General features: G+C 40.8%; 1 protein-coding gene across 1 annotated transcript in view; it reads left to right on the top strand.

Moving 5' to 3' along the window:
* Positions 1-207: 207 nt before the first annotated feature.
* The window catches only part of CRYL1 (crystallin, lambda 1), a gene marked incomplete at its 5' end in the record, with an annotated part of 52357 nt that continues 31929 nt past the window's right edge, over positions 208-20635 (top strand). The window contains 2 exons of the mRNA XM_010193373.1: positions 208-315; positions 9024-9150. Of these exons, the coding sequence (XP_010191675.1) occupies positions 208-315; positions 9024-9150 (235 nt within the window). The remainder of the gene's footprint in view (positions 316-9023; positions 9151-20635) is intronic.

Here is a 20635-nt window from a genome sequence, read left to right as displayed (position 1 = left end):
TTTTCTCCCAGCTCTCAGAGAAGCTGCTACACGGCTAGCAAAGGATATTTCTCTGTTAAAGATAATTTTCTTATCAATATATAACCAATCGTTTAACCAAATATTGAAGAGTCCAAGCTCTGGTTTTGTTCTTCCAATGCTTGTAAGACTTCCTTCCCCAAAGTAAATGCTTCTATATTAATTGTCTGATATTTGTTTTCTTTTCAGCGGACTCATTGGACGCAGCTGGGCCATGGTGTTTGCTGCTGGAGGCTTCAAAGTGAAACTCTATGATGTTGCACAACAGCAGCTAACAAGCGCACTGGAAAGTATGCGGTAGGTCACCTTAGTTGGAGTGACTCAGGTTGTAATGAAACTGTGGGATTTCTGTGACTGTGAATGAACAGCAAAATCTTATTATTCAAGGGAGCATAGATTTTAAGCTATGAAGAAAGCTTTAACTTGGAAATACAGGTCCTGTTAAGATCAGAACTGTGTTTTCAAATCTCTCAGATACTTCTGAAGAGCACTTTAATTCTTAAGTAATGATTTAAGACATTAAGTTTAGATCCAAATTCTAGAAATTGTTTACTGTGATTAGGTTGTTAGGCTAAGCTTAAAATACATAAACATAACAATTTTTGCTTAGAAAGACAACTAAAACCTTTTCAGAATAGGAGTAGGTTAATATGGATTGCTGAGAAGCCCTGCAACAGTTATTAGTATTTTATAACTAGAATCTTTCAAATTCTTAAACTAATTTTTAAGTCCTAGAAGAACAGGTTGGTAGTTCCACTAAAAATGCAACCACTGATCAGTTATAGTAGAGGCTGGGAAGCATCTTTAGAAGGAGCAAATTGAGGGTTTGAACATGAGAACAGTCGCACCAGTTCAGACCAACAGTCCTCCAGCGCTTTCGGTGTTGCTTTGTGGCACTGTGGCTAAAGCCAAGTGTTTTTGGCACACAACAGACCTACAAGTTCAAGTCTTGCCTGTCTGCTCACCTCCCCAAACTTCAGTGCTTAGCATTTGCTTGTGTATTCAGTAACTCTTAACTAGACTTCTTCCAAGTATTTTTCTAACCTTCTCTTGAACCTGTGTAAATTATTTTGCGGCCTCCTTACCAAAGGACTTTGTGTTCTGCAGGTTTACTGCTTGCTGCCTAAAGAACCATTCCGTTTTGTTTGTTTTGAACCTGGCTCCTCAGTTGCTTTGTTGGACCCCTAGTCCTTATGTTAGAAGGGACCTGGTTGGTCCTATTCACCCTCTTCTTGCTGGTCCTGGAAATGCAGCTTTTATATGCTGATGAGAGTGCGTGAGTGCTTTTATAGAATAGTTCTGTGCACAATCTTATGTTGCTGTATCGGCATTTAATGCTAAAATTTGGGTTGCTTCATGATCAGCATCAACTAAATGCATCAGCCCTCCCTTCAGAATGTCTTGGAGTGAAATATGTCAGCTGCTCTTGTCAACCGATATGGGGAGTAAGCTGCACCTAAAAAAGGGTTGTGGTGTGTTGCATCCCAACTGCTTTCTGTAATGAGACTTGCAGCAAGGAGGAGTGACTTCAGGAGCCCCTTGTAGGTCAGTTCAGTTGTTGGTGTTTAGAAGTTAAACAGTTTGTTATATCTAATGAGATTTGCTAGAAAAGGCTTGATAATGAAAGGGGGGGAACATTTGTCTCCTATAATTTTTTTATTTTCTTTCTCCAAACCTCTCTTTCTAAGTGGGTGTTATGCTAGACGGAACATTTCTGTTGCTATGCCTGGATGACAGATGCTTTTGTTTGGTGATGGGTTTTTTTAGGTTGGTTTTTCTTTTTCAGAACTGCTGTCAGCAGTAGTCAGGATAAGATTGTGGATTATTGTGGAGAGGGCAGTTTTGCAGTCTGTTACTAAAGACAGTACTTGTCCCTAACTCCTAATAGCAAAATGAGGGCTTTAGCCTTCCAAGGTTTATGGCGTGGAAAAGTGAAGCGTAAAATGTCGTGTGTGATAGGGCACAGTGCTATTTGGGTGTGTCTGTACTGTCTTGTGCCTGCACATGCTGTCCCAAAGGAGTTCAAGGTGGGTTTTGCCTCTTACATAAGTTGTTCTTAACTCACAATTAACTTGTGTTTCTTGACTGTTGTAACATCCTAGTTAAAAAGCCCGCTTTCAGGACAGGGTAAGTGTTGTGACAAGAATGTAAGCTATGCAGTTTCTTCAAAAAGTGTTTTCGTGATTATATCTATCAAAATACGATCAAACTTGAACTTCTTTTGTAGCACACAACCTGCAGTACATCACTTTCAGTTACTGATGTGATACTTGTGTAAGAACTGGAGCTTGAGTAAGTAATGAGGGCTCACAGGAGAGAACAACTGGCAAAGGCAGCTGGTGGCTTCTTCTCTGGGATTTGCTTTCCTTTTTCTCTCCTTTCTCTAGTACTTTTAGGGAAGTTTTTAGGCTCAGGTTTTTTGTGGGTATTTTTGTATTAGTATTGAAAAGTATTTGTTTCACTCTGGTCTGCAGTCCATGAACTTTTAGTGTATGGAAATGTTCTATCTATTAAGGAGAAACTGGAGTGTATGGAGGACTGTTTGTAGTTTCCCTTTTATAAACAAAGGCGGGATTTGAGTAGTAAGCAACATTCACTTCTGAAAGGAGTTGCTGCTACTCTGACAGAATTGATGCTGAAGTATTTATTAAATTTTATGCGATGGACTTTTAGTTCATTGACTTGTAACTTTTTCTGAATTTATATAAAGGGTATCTCAGGATTTATTAACCTAATGAAATCAAGTCTTACACTCTCATAGGTGGGCAGCAGGGGTGTGTAGTCCTGCAAGAGGACTGGAATGAGTCTGGGATGGACTTAACAATGATAATGAGAGTCAGCATGTATCTGTATGAAAAATATGAAATGTACTCTATAAATTAATTCAAAACACTTGGTTATGGGTAAAGAATAAAATTAAAGCGTGGACTCTACTGAAACAAGTGGGAATATGTATCATGTTGCCACAGTATCAGTAGATATACAGAAAGAAAAGGAGAGTGTGTTCACTAAGGCCTAGCATGGTGTGATGGATTTACTACCTATCCACTTGTGGACACACATGTGGCAGTCAGTGCCCTGACACACAAAATGACCACATATTGGGTTGAACTGGGTGTACTGGTGACATTATTAACCAGTGTCTGCTCTAATGGAACAACCTTTTCTGCTGTTGAAGAAACAAACGAATGAACAGCCACACTTGACCTACTGGATGCACGCTGTAGTAACCTGTCTTGGAAAATGTAACTTTTCACATCTAGCATGTTTTCTTCTGAGTCAGTGTGATTCTGGTTTGAATGCAAGACTGAAACTTTAAAATAATGAGAATTAGAAAAACAAGTAGTACTCTGTTGCTGAAAGTAATCAAAAAACAGACAATGCAGAAGTGTTTTAGTGCCTGCCTGCCAAAAAACCTTTACGATTCTTGTAATATGTAAATTTTTTCCCAAACTGTTACTGTGCTACTGTTCTAAACATAATTATGCTGCTGATAAAGACTAATTACAGTGGAAATGCTATTTTTTTTCCCATATGTAACTGGTTCATGTTTTATATGTAACAGTTTTTGCTTGTATAATGAAAGACTGTTGCAAAGGGAAAAAGTTAAGTTGCCTCTGAAGAGGACACTGAAGCTTGGATATTTGTGCATGCATTCAGGGATTTCTTTCTAGAAGCAGATGCTGGTTAAATATGATATTTACTTAGTTTCAAAACTGAATCTCCTCCAGGACACAGGAGCAGGTGACACCTGTTAATATATGAAAAACAGACAGTTATATGCATAAAGTCTGTAGCTAACCTCAAGATAAAAAACAGTAGATGATTTTAGGAGTAGTCTGTGCTAAAATATAAAGATAAGATTACTTTTAAAACTACATTACATTTTATACTAGTAGCTCTTTTTCCATCTGCTGATCCTTCCTTTCTTCTCTTAACCCAAGTAGAAACATTTTCTGGGACAGGTTGAAGTTGGCTTTGTGAAGTGGTAGTTGTATATAGGGATATGAGCACATGAAATTACTATTGCTGCTTTTATTACTTAGAGACAAACGAAAGGCAATAGCAGTATCAAAACATGGAAGTATTTGTTTGGACGGAAAGCAACTTTGACACTCACTCTATTAAATAATAGAGACTCTTGCTCTTAAATTTAATTCATTAAAATGAAAATAAATTATTAGTGAGTTTTATTCTTCCAGAACAGACTTCTACAGAACTTTGCCTTCTAGATACTGATATACAGTGATAAGGTTGTATGGTACTGAATCTAAACTCAAAAGTCAGGCTGTTCAGTGAGAATTACTTGTATGTCAGCTTTATCTGACTATAGGCTGCCGTTCTGCAGGGTTCAAAGACATTAGCCCTTTAAAGAGTTGGAGCAAAGCAGTCTTGAGATCAGAATATCACACTTCCTCTCTTCATTAAGCATTAATTTAACCATAAATTTTATTTGACTTAATATGTAGTAAAGTGCAGTATTGCACTAAGCAACCTTAACTTTTTCTGTGCTGTAGGAGCACAATTGCTGTAAGAAATGAACAAGATGCATGGGCTAGAAAAAATGTAGCATTTCCCTGACCACCTCTGGCCAAGTGGAGGGAAGTGCTCTGTACTGCTGGGTGGGGATCTGGACCTTGTAATGAAGCACCTGATGTAGGACAGGTTGCAAGGCCAAGGGAGTACACCATATCTATGCCTATGGCTTTCTTGTAGCCAGAGTTTTGAAAGACTCTTCCCCCCGTAACTCAATCTCATAATCTTTCTCATTTCAGGAGGAGACCAGTCTCTAGAGCATACACTTGAATGTATATTACTTCTTGCTGTCTGGTGCCCTTTTATGCATGGCTTGTATAAAAAGGGAAACAGCTTCCTGGATTGGTTCTGTGAGGAGTACACCGATACAGGCTTTGCACTCTTTTCCCAGCTCATGGCATGTTCCATGGCTGTGTGGTTCAATACTTTTCCCAATCTGGCTTCCTCTTCCTGTCTCTGGGCTGTATTGCTGTATTGTATTGACACTGCGTTTGTATCAAGGGTAAAATGCAGCTTGGTTTAGGTGTGGGAGGCCCAGATTTCAGGCTGGTTTTGTGTGGTCAGAAGCAGGGATGCGAACTGTGGGTGTCTGTTTTACATAAGCAAACTTTAGATTTGGTGAAAATTTCCACCATGACCTTAAACTTCAAACAAACAAACAAAATACTAAGAGCCGTAGAAAATGCTTGCTGGCAAGAAGGTTTCCCAGCATAAACTTGTCAGTTCTGATGCCAAGTTGCCAAAAGAATCTTGACAGTTCTAAAGAGTGAACTTATTTAGCTCACTAGATCTGGAGACAACACTGGAAGTGATTTTACAAGGTTAAGAAGTGAGCTGTAATGAGTTGCAGACTCTGCTCAGACTTGGCAATATTGGTGACTCTGTATTTACTGTGGAAAAACATGACTGTAACTGCATTTTCCTGTTACAAAGCCTTTGCTCCCGTTTCAGCATCCAGTTTGGCTAATGTCAGAGTGTCATCCTGAGAGTGCCATGGCTGGGAAACAGTTTGTATATGGTAACTTCGGGAGAACTCAGAACTTGGATTGGCTTTTGTGCTTCACCATGCTCTTATGCTGTATCATGGCTCCTTTGCAGTCCTTTGCTTTGTGCCTCTTCAAAACTCTGTCAAAAGCACATAGGTGTATACTGCCATTGCTGCAGAGGAAGTACATTTGGCAGTGCTGGATCTCTTGTCTGGACAGAAGCATACATACTTTTGTGGTTCAGCTTGTACTGCTGTTTCAAGAAGGTGTAATGTGACTTCTCCATTATGGTGTGTGGTGTGCTTACCTTTAGTCTGGGGAAAGCAAGAAGAGGGAAGGTGATTCATTCGAATGGCCAATTGCAACTCAGTATTAGCCATTTACCAGTGCATATGTGGATGGTGAGCTGGTCCCAGTGTTGCAGCTTTCAGTTGCCTGTGTGGCCTGTTGTGTCTTAGGGCAGGTATATGGGGCTGCTGATGCTTTGCTGGTTTTGAGGGTTTTTTGCCATGCCAACTACCCTCTCATTTACCACACAGCACTTAATAGCAGTCTGGTGCCATGACTGGTTAATGGTCCTAGTCTTTGAGCAGTGAACTTACGCAGAATAATATTGGTGGTGTTTTCTCCTCTTCTCTCTCTTCTCCTTGTTGGTTTGGGCAGTAAGTTTGTGATTAAATGATCTTTAATCTTGCAAGTATTTGCTTTTTTTGCAACGATGTGTGCTGAATAGTGTGATGGCCCAATGGTAGCTGTGGATAAAGGTGAGGCAATGGGGTGTGGACAAGGTGGGTTTAAGTATTATCGTCACTTGCAAGGTCCTTATCTAAAAACTTTTAGAACAGAATTTGTAACCAGGAGCATCCCAGGCAGTTTATGTGATCAGGAGTGGTGTTACAGATTGGCTGCCTTATCTTAAAGCAAATACTGGCTCAGTTCTCAGAGTAGTGTTGACATGAGCTGTAAAACTCTGGAGGTAGACAAAGTGTGGCCTCTGAAAGGAAGTAGTATTTTCTTACAAATCTGAATTCTTCATTCATCAGCGACCTTTCGAGTATTAGTCAGACTCTGCTATTGTATCATGTGCACAGTTTGAAAAGTGAAGCTCTGTGGTGTGTTCTGGGGACATGGCTGCAGTGACCTCGGTCTGTGATCATCCTTCGGGATGATCACCCTGAAGTCCAGGCTGCTTTGAGTAAGAAGTCATCCAGCAGAGGTCAGTGGTGCACTGCTGTGTACACAAACCAGTCTGGTTTGTGCCTCAATGCATGATAAGTAACAGGGGAAGCTCCTTTCTTCTGCCACAGAAGTGTGGGCAACCTAATACCCCAGGGGAACATAAAGAGAGTTTAGAATTTGAGAGGCTTAAAACTAATTTGTGGAACAAAATGGCCAGAATGTCAGTAAACATACTGATGAAAGGCAGGTGGAGAGGGCAAAAAAAACTTCCTGGGAGGTAAGGCAAAATTTCAAGTAATGTACATATTGTATTTCCTCTTCCGTGCTTTAAACAACTATACTATTTTCACTATATAGCTAGCATGAACATTGGTGATATTAACAGGAAGATTGATTCCATGATTGGTTCCTTACTGTCTCACCTCCTGAGGTGTGAAGGAGTCAGAAATTTGGATACTCCAGTTTAGGTGCACCTGTCTGTTTACAGATGAAGCCCTGGCACCTTCAGTGTGCTGGAAGCCTTAGGTCTTGGATGCAACTCCTGCCTCGCAAGATGTGGTGTACCCTGGCAGCTTGGGAAGTGGAGCTAAAGCTTTCTCTTTCCCATTCTTTACCAGGCAGAAGTCTGTGCTTTTCACCCATCCATTTGCTGTTAAGGTGGATTTCCTGCTTATTTCTGTGGTGCTGCCTGGAGGGGTGTGTGTTTGATTTTTTTTTTTCTTGAATTGCTTTTAAACAAAACTTACCATAAACATAATTTCTGACGAGTTTAGCTTTGGGCAGGAAAGGTCTGGGGTTTTGAGCCTAAATCAATCTTTGAAAAAAGAGGCAGAAAGATATTAATGAAATGCTTCATCAGTTTTGGACTGCATAAACTGGTAGGAATACTAATTTTGGTGCCAAGTCTAAGGGGCTCCAGGGAAGCAAACAGGACAAACCTGAGCAGTGTCTAAAAAGTGCACGACTTCTGGCTTCGTTTTCCAGCTAAGAATGAATCTAGCCTTTTCAAAGCTCTTGTCCAGCATAACCAGAATGCGATGCCTTGCTGTTTACCCAGGCGTGCTCTGCCTAGGAGTCAAAATTCATGGTCCATGGTCAGCTCTGACAAAAATAGAGAAAATGTTAGAACTTGCAGTACAGAAATTATTATCTAAAGTTAATTGCTGATGCAGTTTGAAGAGGAGAAAATAAGTTCTGCCCATTTAATGTGTACTGTCCCGTAAAGCCCAGATGAATCACTGGTTATTCCTATAGACAGTTCTGTAATTTGTACAGTACAAAAATACGCTAACTTTTTTCAGGCTGTACAGCTTCTGTTTGTTACAGCTCTTGCACCATAACCAACTCTGTGGCAAGTGCAGCTTATTTATCATGTAAAAAGGCATCCAAGAAGAAGTCAAAACTTCAGAACTCGATTGGTAGGGAGAAGAAATTAATTTTTTTCCCCTGGTGCTAATAATTAGCTCAATTTCCTCCTCTTTTCAGGATGAGCAGTTTTTGCTGAACAATAACCAGAGGTTCAAAGGCATTCTGGCTTGAGGCAGCTGACAGATTTAACTGTGATAATGACTGCATCAAATAGCTTTAGGTTGATCGTGATCAGATAGTTTAATACCTCTTAATGTCTGTGGAAATTGTTCCTCAAAGTGACTATTAACAGTTTTGAAAATGGCTCCCTTGCTTGCTCTGGACTTTTGAGGGTTTCAAACTGTAAAGACTTCTGCTGGGAAGGTGGCAAGTCGAGCCTCAGCAATGGTGTGTGCTTGAACATTCATTTCAAGCTCTGGCCACTCAACTTAGTAACTATTTGAATTTTCTGTCACTTGCTCTGTAGTCATTACCTATATAGGGTTATGAGTTTTTTAGGAAGGACTTCTGGCTGTAGGGAAGGTACTTATTTATTTCCATGTAGTTAATCAGTGTTCACGGAGCTAGGCTTCAAAGCAAAAAAGCTGTTGTTTGTAAAAGTAGATAAAGTATATTAGTGAGACCTCTCTTCTCATTAAATATGAGTAGAAAAACTCTTGCTGATCCTGCACCAGTGAAAACAGGTTAGAGGTGGTGACAAGCTTGTGTCTAGGAGTAGATCTTAGAGCTGTCCATGCTTGAGGAGAAGTAAAAAGGTGTAAGATGGACAGAGCAAAGAGAAATGACTGAAACTAACCTTTGTATTTTTTGAAGTATAAATATATGCAGTGGCATGGCAAATAGCATAATACTACTGGGTTGCTAAGAAACTGTTTTAAAAAATAATGATGGTTTAGCAGTGATGAAGTACTTAATTGTGTATATTGTTTCTGTTAGCAAACAAATGAAAGACCTGGAGAAGGCGGGGTTCCTGAAAGGAGCTTTGGGTGCGGAGCAGCAGTTGGCGCTCATCAGTGTCTGTACAGACCTGAAGGCAGCAGTAGAGGGTGCTACTTTCATTCAGGTAAGCACAGATTTGATGAACGAGACATGAATCAAGAGCTGTGCTGTGTAGTCGATGGGCAATGGAGAGCTCAACATCCTGCACACGTAAGGATGGTTGTGCTTGTTAAAATTAAAGTTCTTTCTAGCCTAGTATCTTGACGTGGGAGATGATACTTCATTGCAGGATTTCCCTGCTTGAGTGTCCTTGCAGGTTTCTTTTGGGTTATATTGGGAGAAGCTGGTAGCTGACTAAGCCAAGAGAATTGCTGATCTCCATTTGTAACAGTGACTGTATCTGTTTGAAAGAAGAATGTGGAGTTTGGAGGGCAGGAGATCCTTGAGGGAGAGATTATCTCTTAAGGATCACTGCACATTGTAGTGCTGGGATTAAAATGTGTTTCTTTCTCTCCAAATACCTCAAAGGCAGGGAATATGGCTGTGCCAAGGGGTGACTTCTGTTCTGACTGTGGGGGAGACTAGCCAAAAGCAGTGATCTGCCAGAGTGTTAGTGTTAAAAACAGGGTTGATATATACGGCTGGAATCTGTGTTGCTAAGTAGAATTGGGATGGGGAACAAGCTGTAGTACTGAACCTGATAGTCTGTGGCTGCTTAACTATTAGTATGCTCACTTGCATGGGCATAGTTCAGGAAATAGATGAATCAGGGATCATTTCTGGGATAAAGTATGAGTGAGTTTGCATTGGACTTGGCATCTTCTACCCTACGTGGTCCCCCAGTATTATTCCAGTGTTATACCATTAACTGTCCCTGTATGTATGTGTGCTGCACCTAAGAATTTACAATTTATACTGTTTCAGGCTGGAAATCCCACAGTCTGGTTAGTTGCAGCTTATCCCTGATAATAAATTGAATTAAAAGGGGACAGATTTCCAGACTTTTTCTTCCTCCCAAGCTGGTGAGGGAGAGAGAATGGGAGGCAAGGTGTGAATGCACTCTAGATTTTTGCAGTGGAATATTGCTTTGTGTTTGCTTCCTTTTCTCCAGATCATGAAACTGTATGTTACCCCAATATCTTACTCCCTCATCAGTAACAAGCTCAGAGCTTGACAGTTCATATTATTGTTTTCACATATGTGATGCTTACCTCTACTGAGTTTAATCTGCACATTTATTGTCTAATCACGCAATCGTGTAAAGTCCTACCACAAATGTTTGTGATTGTAATGATGATGACTGACTTAATTTTATGAGCAACTTTCAGGTCATCTATAAATGGATATAGCAAAAGGCACAGATACCTGTGAAAGAGCACTGGTCAGCATCTTCCACTGAGTAAGAGCTGACTGTTCTTCCCACCGTCTGCTTACTATGTCTTTACCAGTTACTGTCCATGAAAAGAGCTCTTATATCGCATGTGACCAGTTAACTTCTTTCAAAGATTTTACTGATTTTTGTTGCAAAACTTCTGGGCATTCACACTGACTGCATCAGCTATATGATGCCTGTGCCTGTGCTTGCTGCTTCCTTCGGAGAATTCTCCTTAGGTCTGTGAATCAGGACTTCCTTCTGAAAAAAGTTGCTTTGATTCTTCCCCATTTATGTAATACTTACTCAGTGCTACACATTTCTCTTAATTTGCTTGATAAAGACATAAGGGTTACAGACTCATTGTTGAGATCTTTCCTGAAGTTCCCTTAAAAGGTGCATCATGCTTGCCACTATACTGCTGTTCGGTAACAAAATAGTATACAGTCTGCTTTGTTTCAAGTGAGCAGTTGCGTATCGCTATTACTGTGTTGGGTCTTCAAACCATATCAAAACATGTTCTTGTTACCTTGGTTCTGCTTCCCCTCTCCTCTGTTCTATGACTTGAGACAGGTGCTGGGAGTGCCCAAGTCTAAGGCTGCTGTTTTCTGTGAGGATTAGGGGGAGAAATAGGACGATAGCAAAGAAATCTTTTGTCTATGTGATCCTGCTCTGTCTAGGTGATCCTGCTCTGGCAGGGGGGTTGGACTGGATGGTCTTTCGAGGTCCCTTCCAACTCCTAATATTCTGCGATTCTGTGTGATTCTGTGAAATCGCTGTTCTGTGTGTGTTTTCCAGATGATCGTCCTTCTGTACTCTGATCATCTCTTGGTCCTATGCATTCTTTGTGTATTTTGAAGAAAGAAGGGAATTTTTCTTTTAATTCCTCCTGTAAATTGCAGGGGGGTATGTGTCTGCTTGTGTTGTCTTGTTTTGACAAATTACAAGTCCTACGTGACAGTGTTCATTTGGGTGCTGCCTCAACTTTGTGAAGGCTGCCTCTTTGGTCCTAGTAGACTCTCCTAGTTCTGCCTGTTTCCTTTTGCTCTTTCAAGTGTTTCTTACTACTTGGTAAGTCCGTATGGTGTCTTTACTTTCTCTGTATGCTACCTGTAAGGATCTGACCTTCTGATCTTTCTCCTAACTTTGCATCTTCTTAGTATCCTCACTTTCTGTTAGTTTCTTTTGAAGCTAGGCACAGCTGTGATGGAGTTCATGGCTCTCGTTGCTCCTACAGAGATGTTGACTTTTAGCATGCTGTTGCTCCTCTGAGAGAGGCTCTTCACCAGTAACATTTTTGAACAAGGTCCTGCACGCTACTTCAGATTAAATCAGGGGCTGCATTATCCATCTATAAAACAGGCGTAGGGCAAATGTTGCAGAACCAAAGTAATGCTGAGTTGACAGGGACCAGTGGAAGTCATCTGGTCCAACCTGCTGCAGGATTGACTTATATCAGCTTGCTCAAGACTTGTGCAGTTGACTTTTGAATGACTCTAATGATTCTTTGGGTAACTTGTTGCAACGTTTGATTACCTTCATTGTTAAACTTCTTATATCTAATTGGAATTTCTGTTCTTGCAGCTTCAGTCTCTTGCCCCTAGTCCTGCTGCTGTGGACCTCTGAGAAGAATCTGGCTTCTCTGTGTGTTCCCTTCAGGTAGTTGAAGACAGGGGTGCTGTGTTGATAGTCTCTGAATAGCAACAATCTTCATGGGGTAGCTCAAGCTTTCTGGTACTATTTCTTGTTGCCTTAACCCTTTTGATGTCTCTTAATGTGTCGTAAATAAGCATATGCAAAAAAAAAATTAAACAGCTGGAGTATGCCTGTGGGTAACAGATTGTATGTGTCAAACGTGGTTGGTGATATTTGTATCAGCTCATCAGTTTCAAACCATAGCATCAAATTTTGGTTTGATACGAAGTGCTAACAAATACACAAGGTAAATGGGCAAATTATTTGAACTGGTCGTTAATTTGCGCTTAGAAAGGGAGTGGAATCGATATGGAAATGTTAATTCTAACCGCACAGCCTTATTTCAGCAATGAACAGACTACTTTCTGGCTGAACCCTCTTAAACTTCAGAGATGTTTCCTAGTGCAGCTTTGAACCTGGAAGAACAAAATGGACAAATCGTTACTTATGAGTACAAGTGTTCTGACTTTTAGTTACTTAAAAAATTAAACATCAGTTGCATTAATATTAGTTGAATATAGAGGACACTGTTTTCTCACTTAATGGTATAACCTACTGATTAACTTGTTAGAAGACTTCCATGAGAACTGCATTTCATTACCCTGGATTTCAGTTGGTTAAATCTTAACTTCTTTTCAGATTTGGCCTTCATAGAGTAAGTCCACATCAAGCTTTAAAGATTTCTTTGATGTTTGCACTCCTTGAATGAATTCTGTGGACAGTTGCCATCTGTACTGTTTTCATGGGACATAACTTAAAACAAATGGGATGTAGTAGTAAAAGGTAAAACTTTTTAAGTGACATGAGTGAAGATATAGAAGTGAAAAACGTGCAAGAAATATTTAGAAGGACTGAGTAAGAAGAAAATTCATAACATTACGGTTGTGAACCTTTAAAAACAAGGTATGCCTTGATGCGTATTATTTTACATTCTCTCTCCTTGGTGTGCTTTGCATCAACTTCAGAAGGAAATCAGTTGTGGTTGTTTTTTTCTTCTCTAAAACTGAATATTTGCCAAATTTAACTTCTTAGAGCTTTTCTATGCTACTTAAGAGTAAGTGTATAACCTATAGCATTTAGGTGAATGTACACTCCAAGCATCTTGCATCACTAAAAGCCTGAATTCTGAAATAACTTTTTCATTAGCTGAAAACTCCATGGAGACGAATTAACGGATACATTTGTACTATAATGCCCTTGGCATGGGGCTATCATGGGCAAGGTAAATGTTTCTTAATATTGAGCGCTTAACTTTCTTGCATAGTCTATGATGACTTCTGTTTTTTTGTCCTCCTGTCACTATTGGGTACTCCTTTCACTGTTAAAACCAGATCTGAGTGGATGTGTGTCCAGCTCCTAAATCAGATCAGCTGAATAGAAATCAGTGTAGCACTTCTATGATGTCTTACTGCAATGCTAGTAAAATGTAAACATACCTTTTTAAAAATGCTTTGCTTTGAAACAGTTTACTAGCACATAATCAAGTTTACAGCTCTCAGAGGAAGTTGAGTCACTGTTAGTTGGATCTTACTTGTGCCACCTGAGCTGCTGTGTGCACTGGGGAGCTGTGAGCCCTGACTGGGCTGGCTGAAGCCAGGTGTGGAGAGTGGCTGAGAGGTGACCTCTGAACCCATCAGTTGTGCTGTGGCATGAGACAAAGCAGACTGGTAAGGAGATGAAATTAGGCTTCTAACTTGTACCTTGTGGTCCGAGGTATTTATCCTTTCTGCTTTTAAAGCAACTCTGCCTAAAAGCCTTAGAACAGTAATCTTCATGGTTTTTCTCTCTCCTCTTTAAAAAGAAAGGGTGTGCTCCTTTCCCTTCCCATTATCCCTGCAGACTCACTTGAACTGGTGATAACAAAACTGGTAGATCTTCAGCCTGATCTCTTTTAGATCTTGCTGCCTTTATCTCTCTCAGTTAGATGTACTTGGAAAGAAGTGTGTTACTGGCTTAAAAAGAGCTTTCAAAAAGCGTGATGGTGTCTCAGAATAGGAGACCACCATTGACTTGGGAGCCTTGACAGCACGTGTCCTGTGTCTTCTGTCATGAAAGTTTGTCTTTGTCTGATGCCAGTTTCTACCATTAGCTTTTGTTTTGCTTTCCTGATGGCTTTCAAAAACCCTTTTACACCTGGGGATAAGGAAATATCTGCAGACAGCAATGGCTGAAGATGTCTGTGGCTGCCCTGAGCTCAGAGGATAGAAGACCCATCCCTGTTTGGAAGCCACATTAATGGCATAGCTCTGTAAATACAGAGCTGCTGGAAGGCAGAGTGTGCAAGCATTGTGGTAACTTTTCTTCTTCTGACTGGTCTGTGCTCAGCTCTGAGCACTGGACAAACATGGGTCTGTTTGCTCTCAGCTGGGTAATAACCTTAGGCCTGGTTTTAACCCTACTTATCTTAAATGCTGACCTGAGGCACCAGAAGTTATGTTTTGGCTTCTCAGGGAGCTGGTTTTAAGTATGTGACCTGACTCACCATCTTTGTAGAGGATTTGTGACAACCCTTTTACAGATTTTAGGTTTTGAAATGGTCTGATCTCAGAGACCTTGCTGTAAAATACTTTATCAGGTCAGTGTTCGAGTTGAACTGAAAGACGATGTTTGGTTAAGCAGCTTGCCAGTGTCACTGCTGTGAAGCTGCTGCTGAATGCACTTTTGTCTTTGCAGACTTTCTAACATTCACTCCCCATCTCTCCTATGCATACAACAGCTGGTGGTGTCTGCCATTACAGACTTTAATATGATTTTGGTCCCTGTTAAGGAGGCTGTCACTGCCGTAACTGTCATCCCATACAGCAGTTAATTTTGCTTTTTGGGTTCTCTTTCAGTGCTCCTGGTCTCCTTCCTGGGGCTGTATTGTCTTTCCATTGCCTTTCCTAGATCACTTCCTTTATTTTTCAGGGTGGGTGGGATCATAATAGAAGAAAACGGAGAAGATGCGATCTTTGAGGGAGGAGGGTGTCAGTCAACCTGTTTTGAGATCTTATTGCCCTTCCCTAGCAGAACAAAAAGGATCTTCATCTCTTGTGTAGCAGCCTGATTGGCTAGTTCATCTGCCTTTTGGATGTTTTGTAGGGCACATGAACTTCATGGGAAAAGATGGATCTTTTCATGGCATGATACTGACACTAGATGAAGCAAAACCTGCCTTCATTTGTTGTATGTGTTTAAAAAACCAACCAACCAAAACCCAAACCCAACAACCAAAAACCAACAACAAACCCAAACCAAAACAATCACAAATCCAACCCCCACAATCCCCCAAAACTCTCCCAAATATGTAAGGTTTTTTTTTTTTAGAAAATGTATTACAGAAAACTAGTACTTCCTCAAATCCTGCTTTGTATTTTGTTCTAAAGGTTGAGCAGACACTTGTAATTCAGTCATTTATTCTGAACAGTATAAAATGGCAGTAACTTGATACTTTTATTGCTCCAGTTCCTTAACAGGGTATGTTTCTGAATTGTAGGAAAGTACAAAATGTTTTCATCTAAATGTTGGATTTCACCTCACCAAAGTGTTATTTACTTGTATAGTATCATGTGTTAGACAGTCTTTCATGTCACTCAAGAGGCACTGATTTAAGAAGCATCAGATTTCACACTGGTATGAGCTCATAAATACAAGACAACTAAAAACTTATCGCTTCTTTAGAGTTGAAGTGAGTTTTAGCCCTCTTTTTTTTCCAATTAGATTAGCTTGCAAGTACTGCAATAAGATTACTCATCTACTGTCCTTTAGTTGATAGTTTTGAATTAATATTCAGAAAAGCTTAAATAGAGCTTAATACTGTTCTGAAAGCCAGGCACTTGTAGATTTTCTGTAAAATAGTTTTATAACTATATTTTAAATGGAAATTTAGGCAAGTTCAAACCCTATGAATCAGAGTTAAACTGGTGTGGAGGATTCCACCCTGCCCAGTCCTCTGCTCTGCAGCAGAACAGCATAGGGGGGGCCCCACCTTTGTCAGAAGATCAACATTTACCTTTGCTCCTGAACAACTATAGAGTAATCTAAAGTCAGGCTGGAAGGGACTTTGGAGGTTACTTAGTCCAACTGCTGCCCAAAGGCAGGATCTGTCATACCTAGACAAATGTCTGTCAAAAATGGGTTAGCCTGTTCTTAAAACCTTCATGTGATGCAATTCCTTCTCCTCCTGTGTTAAGCATTTTGCTCAGTGCATACCTATCCCATAGAAAATCTGTAGCTGAAACCCTGGGATGTGTCCATGCATTTCTATTTGAATTACATTTTTTATAGCTGTGTCAAACAGTGATAATGTGGCTCCGTCATTATTAACAAATTGCCAGTCTGCTTTTCAGTTAAAGGAGCTGCTGTCCTTATCCTGCTTTCTTACCCTTTGCTTACAAGGTACCAGTTCTTGTTCAGGTTCAAATTTAAGTCTTGGTTGCCAAGGTTGTGTGGCTTGTTTTGAGCTAACTAGGATTATCTTAAATCTAGGGAGTCTTTTGTTGCTGAACATATTTTTGTTAATAATCTGGTATTTGGACATCTGCTTGAAAGCGTCTTGGACGACATTGTGTACCCAGGTATGTGGAATGACTGTAGGGGGAAAAGGGGCAAGGAGGAGCTTCAGGAGCTTCTGTTCCCTTGTGTGTATTCCCTTGTATGCTTTGGGTTTCTGCATGGCCTCCAAGTGTTTCAGTGTCAAGTCCCACTTCACCTCCCTGCCATGGCCCACAGCCAGGTTGCTCCCTCTGCTTTCCTCATGACCCGAGCTGCTGGGGCCTCAGTTCTGATCGTGCTCCAACATAATCGTGTCAATCAAAGTCTATCCTGTTGTTTGGTTTTGTGGAGTTTTTTGTGTTGTTTTGTTTGTTCTGTGTGTGGTTTTTTTTTTCCTTTTAATCTTCCTCATTTGAACTGATCAAAATGCAGACACCACTCTGAAAGGTATGCGATAGCCTGGAGACTCCTTAAGTAACAGCTGTGTGTGTTCATCTCATGTTGCTGTGCTGCATCCCAAACCTGTACAGAGCTGAGCAAGACTTTACAATCATAGAAGATAATGAAAGTATTTGGGTAAATGAATTAGACACCAAAACTGTTTTTCTAAGATTCAGAGATTTTTCTCTTAATCTTGTGAAGATCTTCATATTCCCACAAAAAACTGGACACAATGTGGTTCTTGTTGTGGGAGTGCTGATGGTCTGGGTCCAGTTTATGAGACAGATGAGTGCTTTGAAAGCTGCTGCTATGTCCTCCTACTATGAAAGATTTGCTCTCACTTGACTCTGGGAACTGTTTGACAGAAGAGCCTCCAAATTGTCAGCTAAATCACAGCAGTGAAAAGCTGAGGCCACTTAAAATGCTGTAAATTATATGTATATAAATAGAGGAACAGAGCCAAGGTTTTTGGCAGGTGTGGAGATCTGCACTTAACTGCAGAAAATGAAGAGCATCCTTGTAGCAGTCAAAGTGGTTATGGCTTCTGAACAGTTTAGCTGCTGCTTGAAGCCCTGCTGAATTTACCGGGAAGAGGAAAGTCACGGAACTCTTCAAAATCCTTTTCTACCTCAGTTGTGGTTAGAGCAAGGCTACAAAGTGCTCTTGTAGCAGCTGCTGCATAGCAGCGAAGTACAGCTTTTTGGGGGTTAGGAGAATGTAGGAGAGAAATAGCTGCCATGGGTATTTAATTAAGTGCTGTGAGGCAGCATGCACAGAGCTCTGCCTTGGTTTGAATGAGGAGCCAGTCAGGAGCTTATCAGGATTAATCAGGACCACCAATGTGGGAGACATCGTGGAAGATGTCTGCTGTGGGCCACCTGCTCAGGAAGAAAAGGCCTTCTTCAGACAACTGTAAGAAGCCTCACATTTGCAGGCCCTTGTCTTCATGGTGGGGTTTCAGTCATATCAATGTCTGCTGGAGGGACAGCACAGGAGAGCACAAATCGCTTGGGAGGATTCTGGAATGCGTTCATGGTAACTTCCTGGCATGGGTGGCTGAGGAACGGAAGAGAGGACATACTGTCCTGGACCACGTACTTACAAACGAGGGAGAACTGGTTGGAGATGTGAAGGCTGGGGAGAAGTCTTGGCTACAGTGACTGTGAGATGGTGGAGTTGAGGATCCTGAGAGAAGAAGCAAGGCAAAATGGAATCACAGCCACGGGCTTCGGAGGAGACAGCTTTGACCTGTTTAGGCCAAAATCTGCTTGGAAGCATACCATGGCATGGGATACAGTGCTGGAATGAAGAGGGGTCTAGGAGAGCTCAAGATTTATCTGTCTTCTCTTGCAGGAATTTACATTGTTGTAAATCTTCATATTAAGATTGCTAGGGAATGAATATTTTCATTATTGTTTAGAATATGCAGCAGCCAGAATCTAGTCAGGAGGTGGGAACTCATCGTTGTGCAGCTCTGGCTTTCAAACGTCTTTATTCAGCAATTCCTTATGCTTGGTGACTCCATACTTGACATTGAAAGGGCTCAGTGCTGCTTCCTGTGACAGCCTCTCCAGATGCTCTTACAGAAAGTGGCTTGCTTGTTGATGAATGGTTGCTAAACTTTTACTTTCTCCATGCCTGTTTAAATCTTTGGCTTTCAACTTACACTGCCATGCTTGTACAGGACAATACCACCTATTTTAGGATGATGCCACTGTGTTGCGGTGCTTCACTTCAGACCATGCTTTGCTGTTTTTACCTCCCAGTGGTAATCCACGGCCTTGTCAGCGATTCCCATTGCTGGTGTAAGGAGAAGGTGTTTTGCAAGGTGATGTTTTTGGTGGGTGTTTTCCTAGAAGGTGGTACAGGTGAGTTGCTACTTTGGGATACCTGAGAATGGATAGGAAGAACCTGGGTAGATGCCAGCATTTAAATATAGGGAAATGAAGTTGTGTGCTTAGATGAGCATGGATGTGTGTGGGAACACAGATGGCGTGGGAGGAAAGGCCTGCACAATAACACAATGCTAAAGCCACTGGATTTAAACAGATGAAACTCCCTACCTTTCAATGCGCTGGCATTTAAGGGGTTGTCATATGTGTGCAACTTTTTAATTAGAGGCATCTAGACCTCGACCACCTTGTCTGGGTATCAGTGTTGTCTGCTGGGGAGAGATTCTGGTACGTGCTTGACTTTGTGCAGCTTGGTAAGAGTTCATAGGCTGGTCAAGTGACTGCTATGTGGTCTCTGAACATATATTTGGATAGTGTAATGCTTATTACCTTTAAGCCTTTAATTCAATATAACTCTCTTAAGAGGTGGGTTTTAAAAATTAACAACTGTCATATACTGATCAGACTGTTTAAAAAAAGTCTAATAAAGTTTGAATTGGAAGTCAGATTAGCAGCAACCTTGTTCAGGTGCTCAAGCCTTGGAATAAAGGTGCACTGTTCACTGCAAATGAGAAGTGTGATCCCCTCAACAAAAAGGGCACAGAAATATACAGTGTCACTTAAAATGCGTAGAGGTGTACCTTTTTGCACTGATTCTTTTGAGAGACTATGGTAGCTTTAAAACCACATCTTACCTGCTTGCTGTTTGATCTTCTCTTTCTCAGAGTAGACAGAATAGCTTCAGACCTCGCCAGGCTCTGTAACTGACAGTGAGTGGGGTCCCTGTTTAATGCATTGTTTAGAGCTTAATTTTCCCCCTGTTCTTCAGGGAGTTGGTGTCTCTGAGAAAATAATTGTGTGTTTGATGAGGACAGAAACTTTATTGCAGTGGTCCAACAAGCTGAATACAATTGTGACACTATACGAGAGACTTCAAGCAAATGGGCCATTCAGAAACCTTACGTAACCATCGCGGGTTTGGGTTTCCAGCAGATTTGAGTTTGCCTTTTTGATTATCATCTGATGTGAGAGCAGGCTTAGAGTTTCAAGTTCACAATAAGCCTATTCAGAATGACTCTTTTATTAGCTTGAACAGTATCTACAGAGCTCTCTTCATCTTTGGCTTTACTAAAAGAATCTATTTAAACTTAACCACCAAGCAGGGATCCTGGAATTATAAGCGGAGTATCATTTTGTTTTGATAAGCTTGTCCATTACTTTAGGCTCTATCTGGAGTTCTTAAATGACCCTGTTTATCTCTTCTGCATTGTGGAACTTTTAGTACTGTGCCATGCAACTTGCTTATTTTTTAAGACTTCAGATTACTTTTAACCCATTTACTGGGTTAAAAACTTTGGCATTGGGCCTTCCTGCCACAGAGTCTGTCTGAAGCTGCAGGTATTAAATATAGATTTTGTGTTGTATTAAAAGTATAGCCTTTTTCCCTACCCTCATGTGCAGTTCAGCATAACAGGAAGGACAGAATGAAGTGCTGACAGGTGGGAAAAGGTTAAAGTTAGAAGAGAGCAGGTATTTTCTGTGTGTTTTAAAGGGAAAGCTGAGGATTTGCAAGTTTGGGATCCTGTTTGGATTTTTTTAACCTTTCCAGAAACCCAGAAAGCAAGCTGGCTTTGTTCTCCTGCTTTCTTCTGGTAGACTCAAGTCTTTCCTGTTGATTGTGGGATCCACTGTTTTTATTCTCCCATGTCCTTTTGGCTCCCAGGCTGGTGGACTTC

Source organism: Mesitornis unicolor, unplaced genomic scaffold (assembly GCF_000695765.1).
Source record: "Mesitornis unicolor isolate BGI_N332 unplaced genomic scaffold, ASM69576v1 scaffold6441, whole genome shotgun sequence".
Classification (NCBI taxonomy): domain Eukaryota; kingdom Metazoa; phylum Chordata; class Aves; order Mesitornithiformes; family Mesitornithidae; genus Mesitornis; species Mesitornis unicolor.
This window is presented reverse-complemented; position numbering and strand designations above follow the sequence as displayed.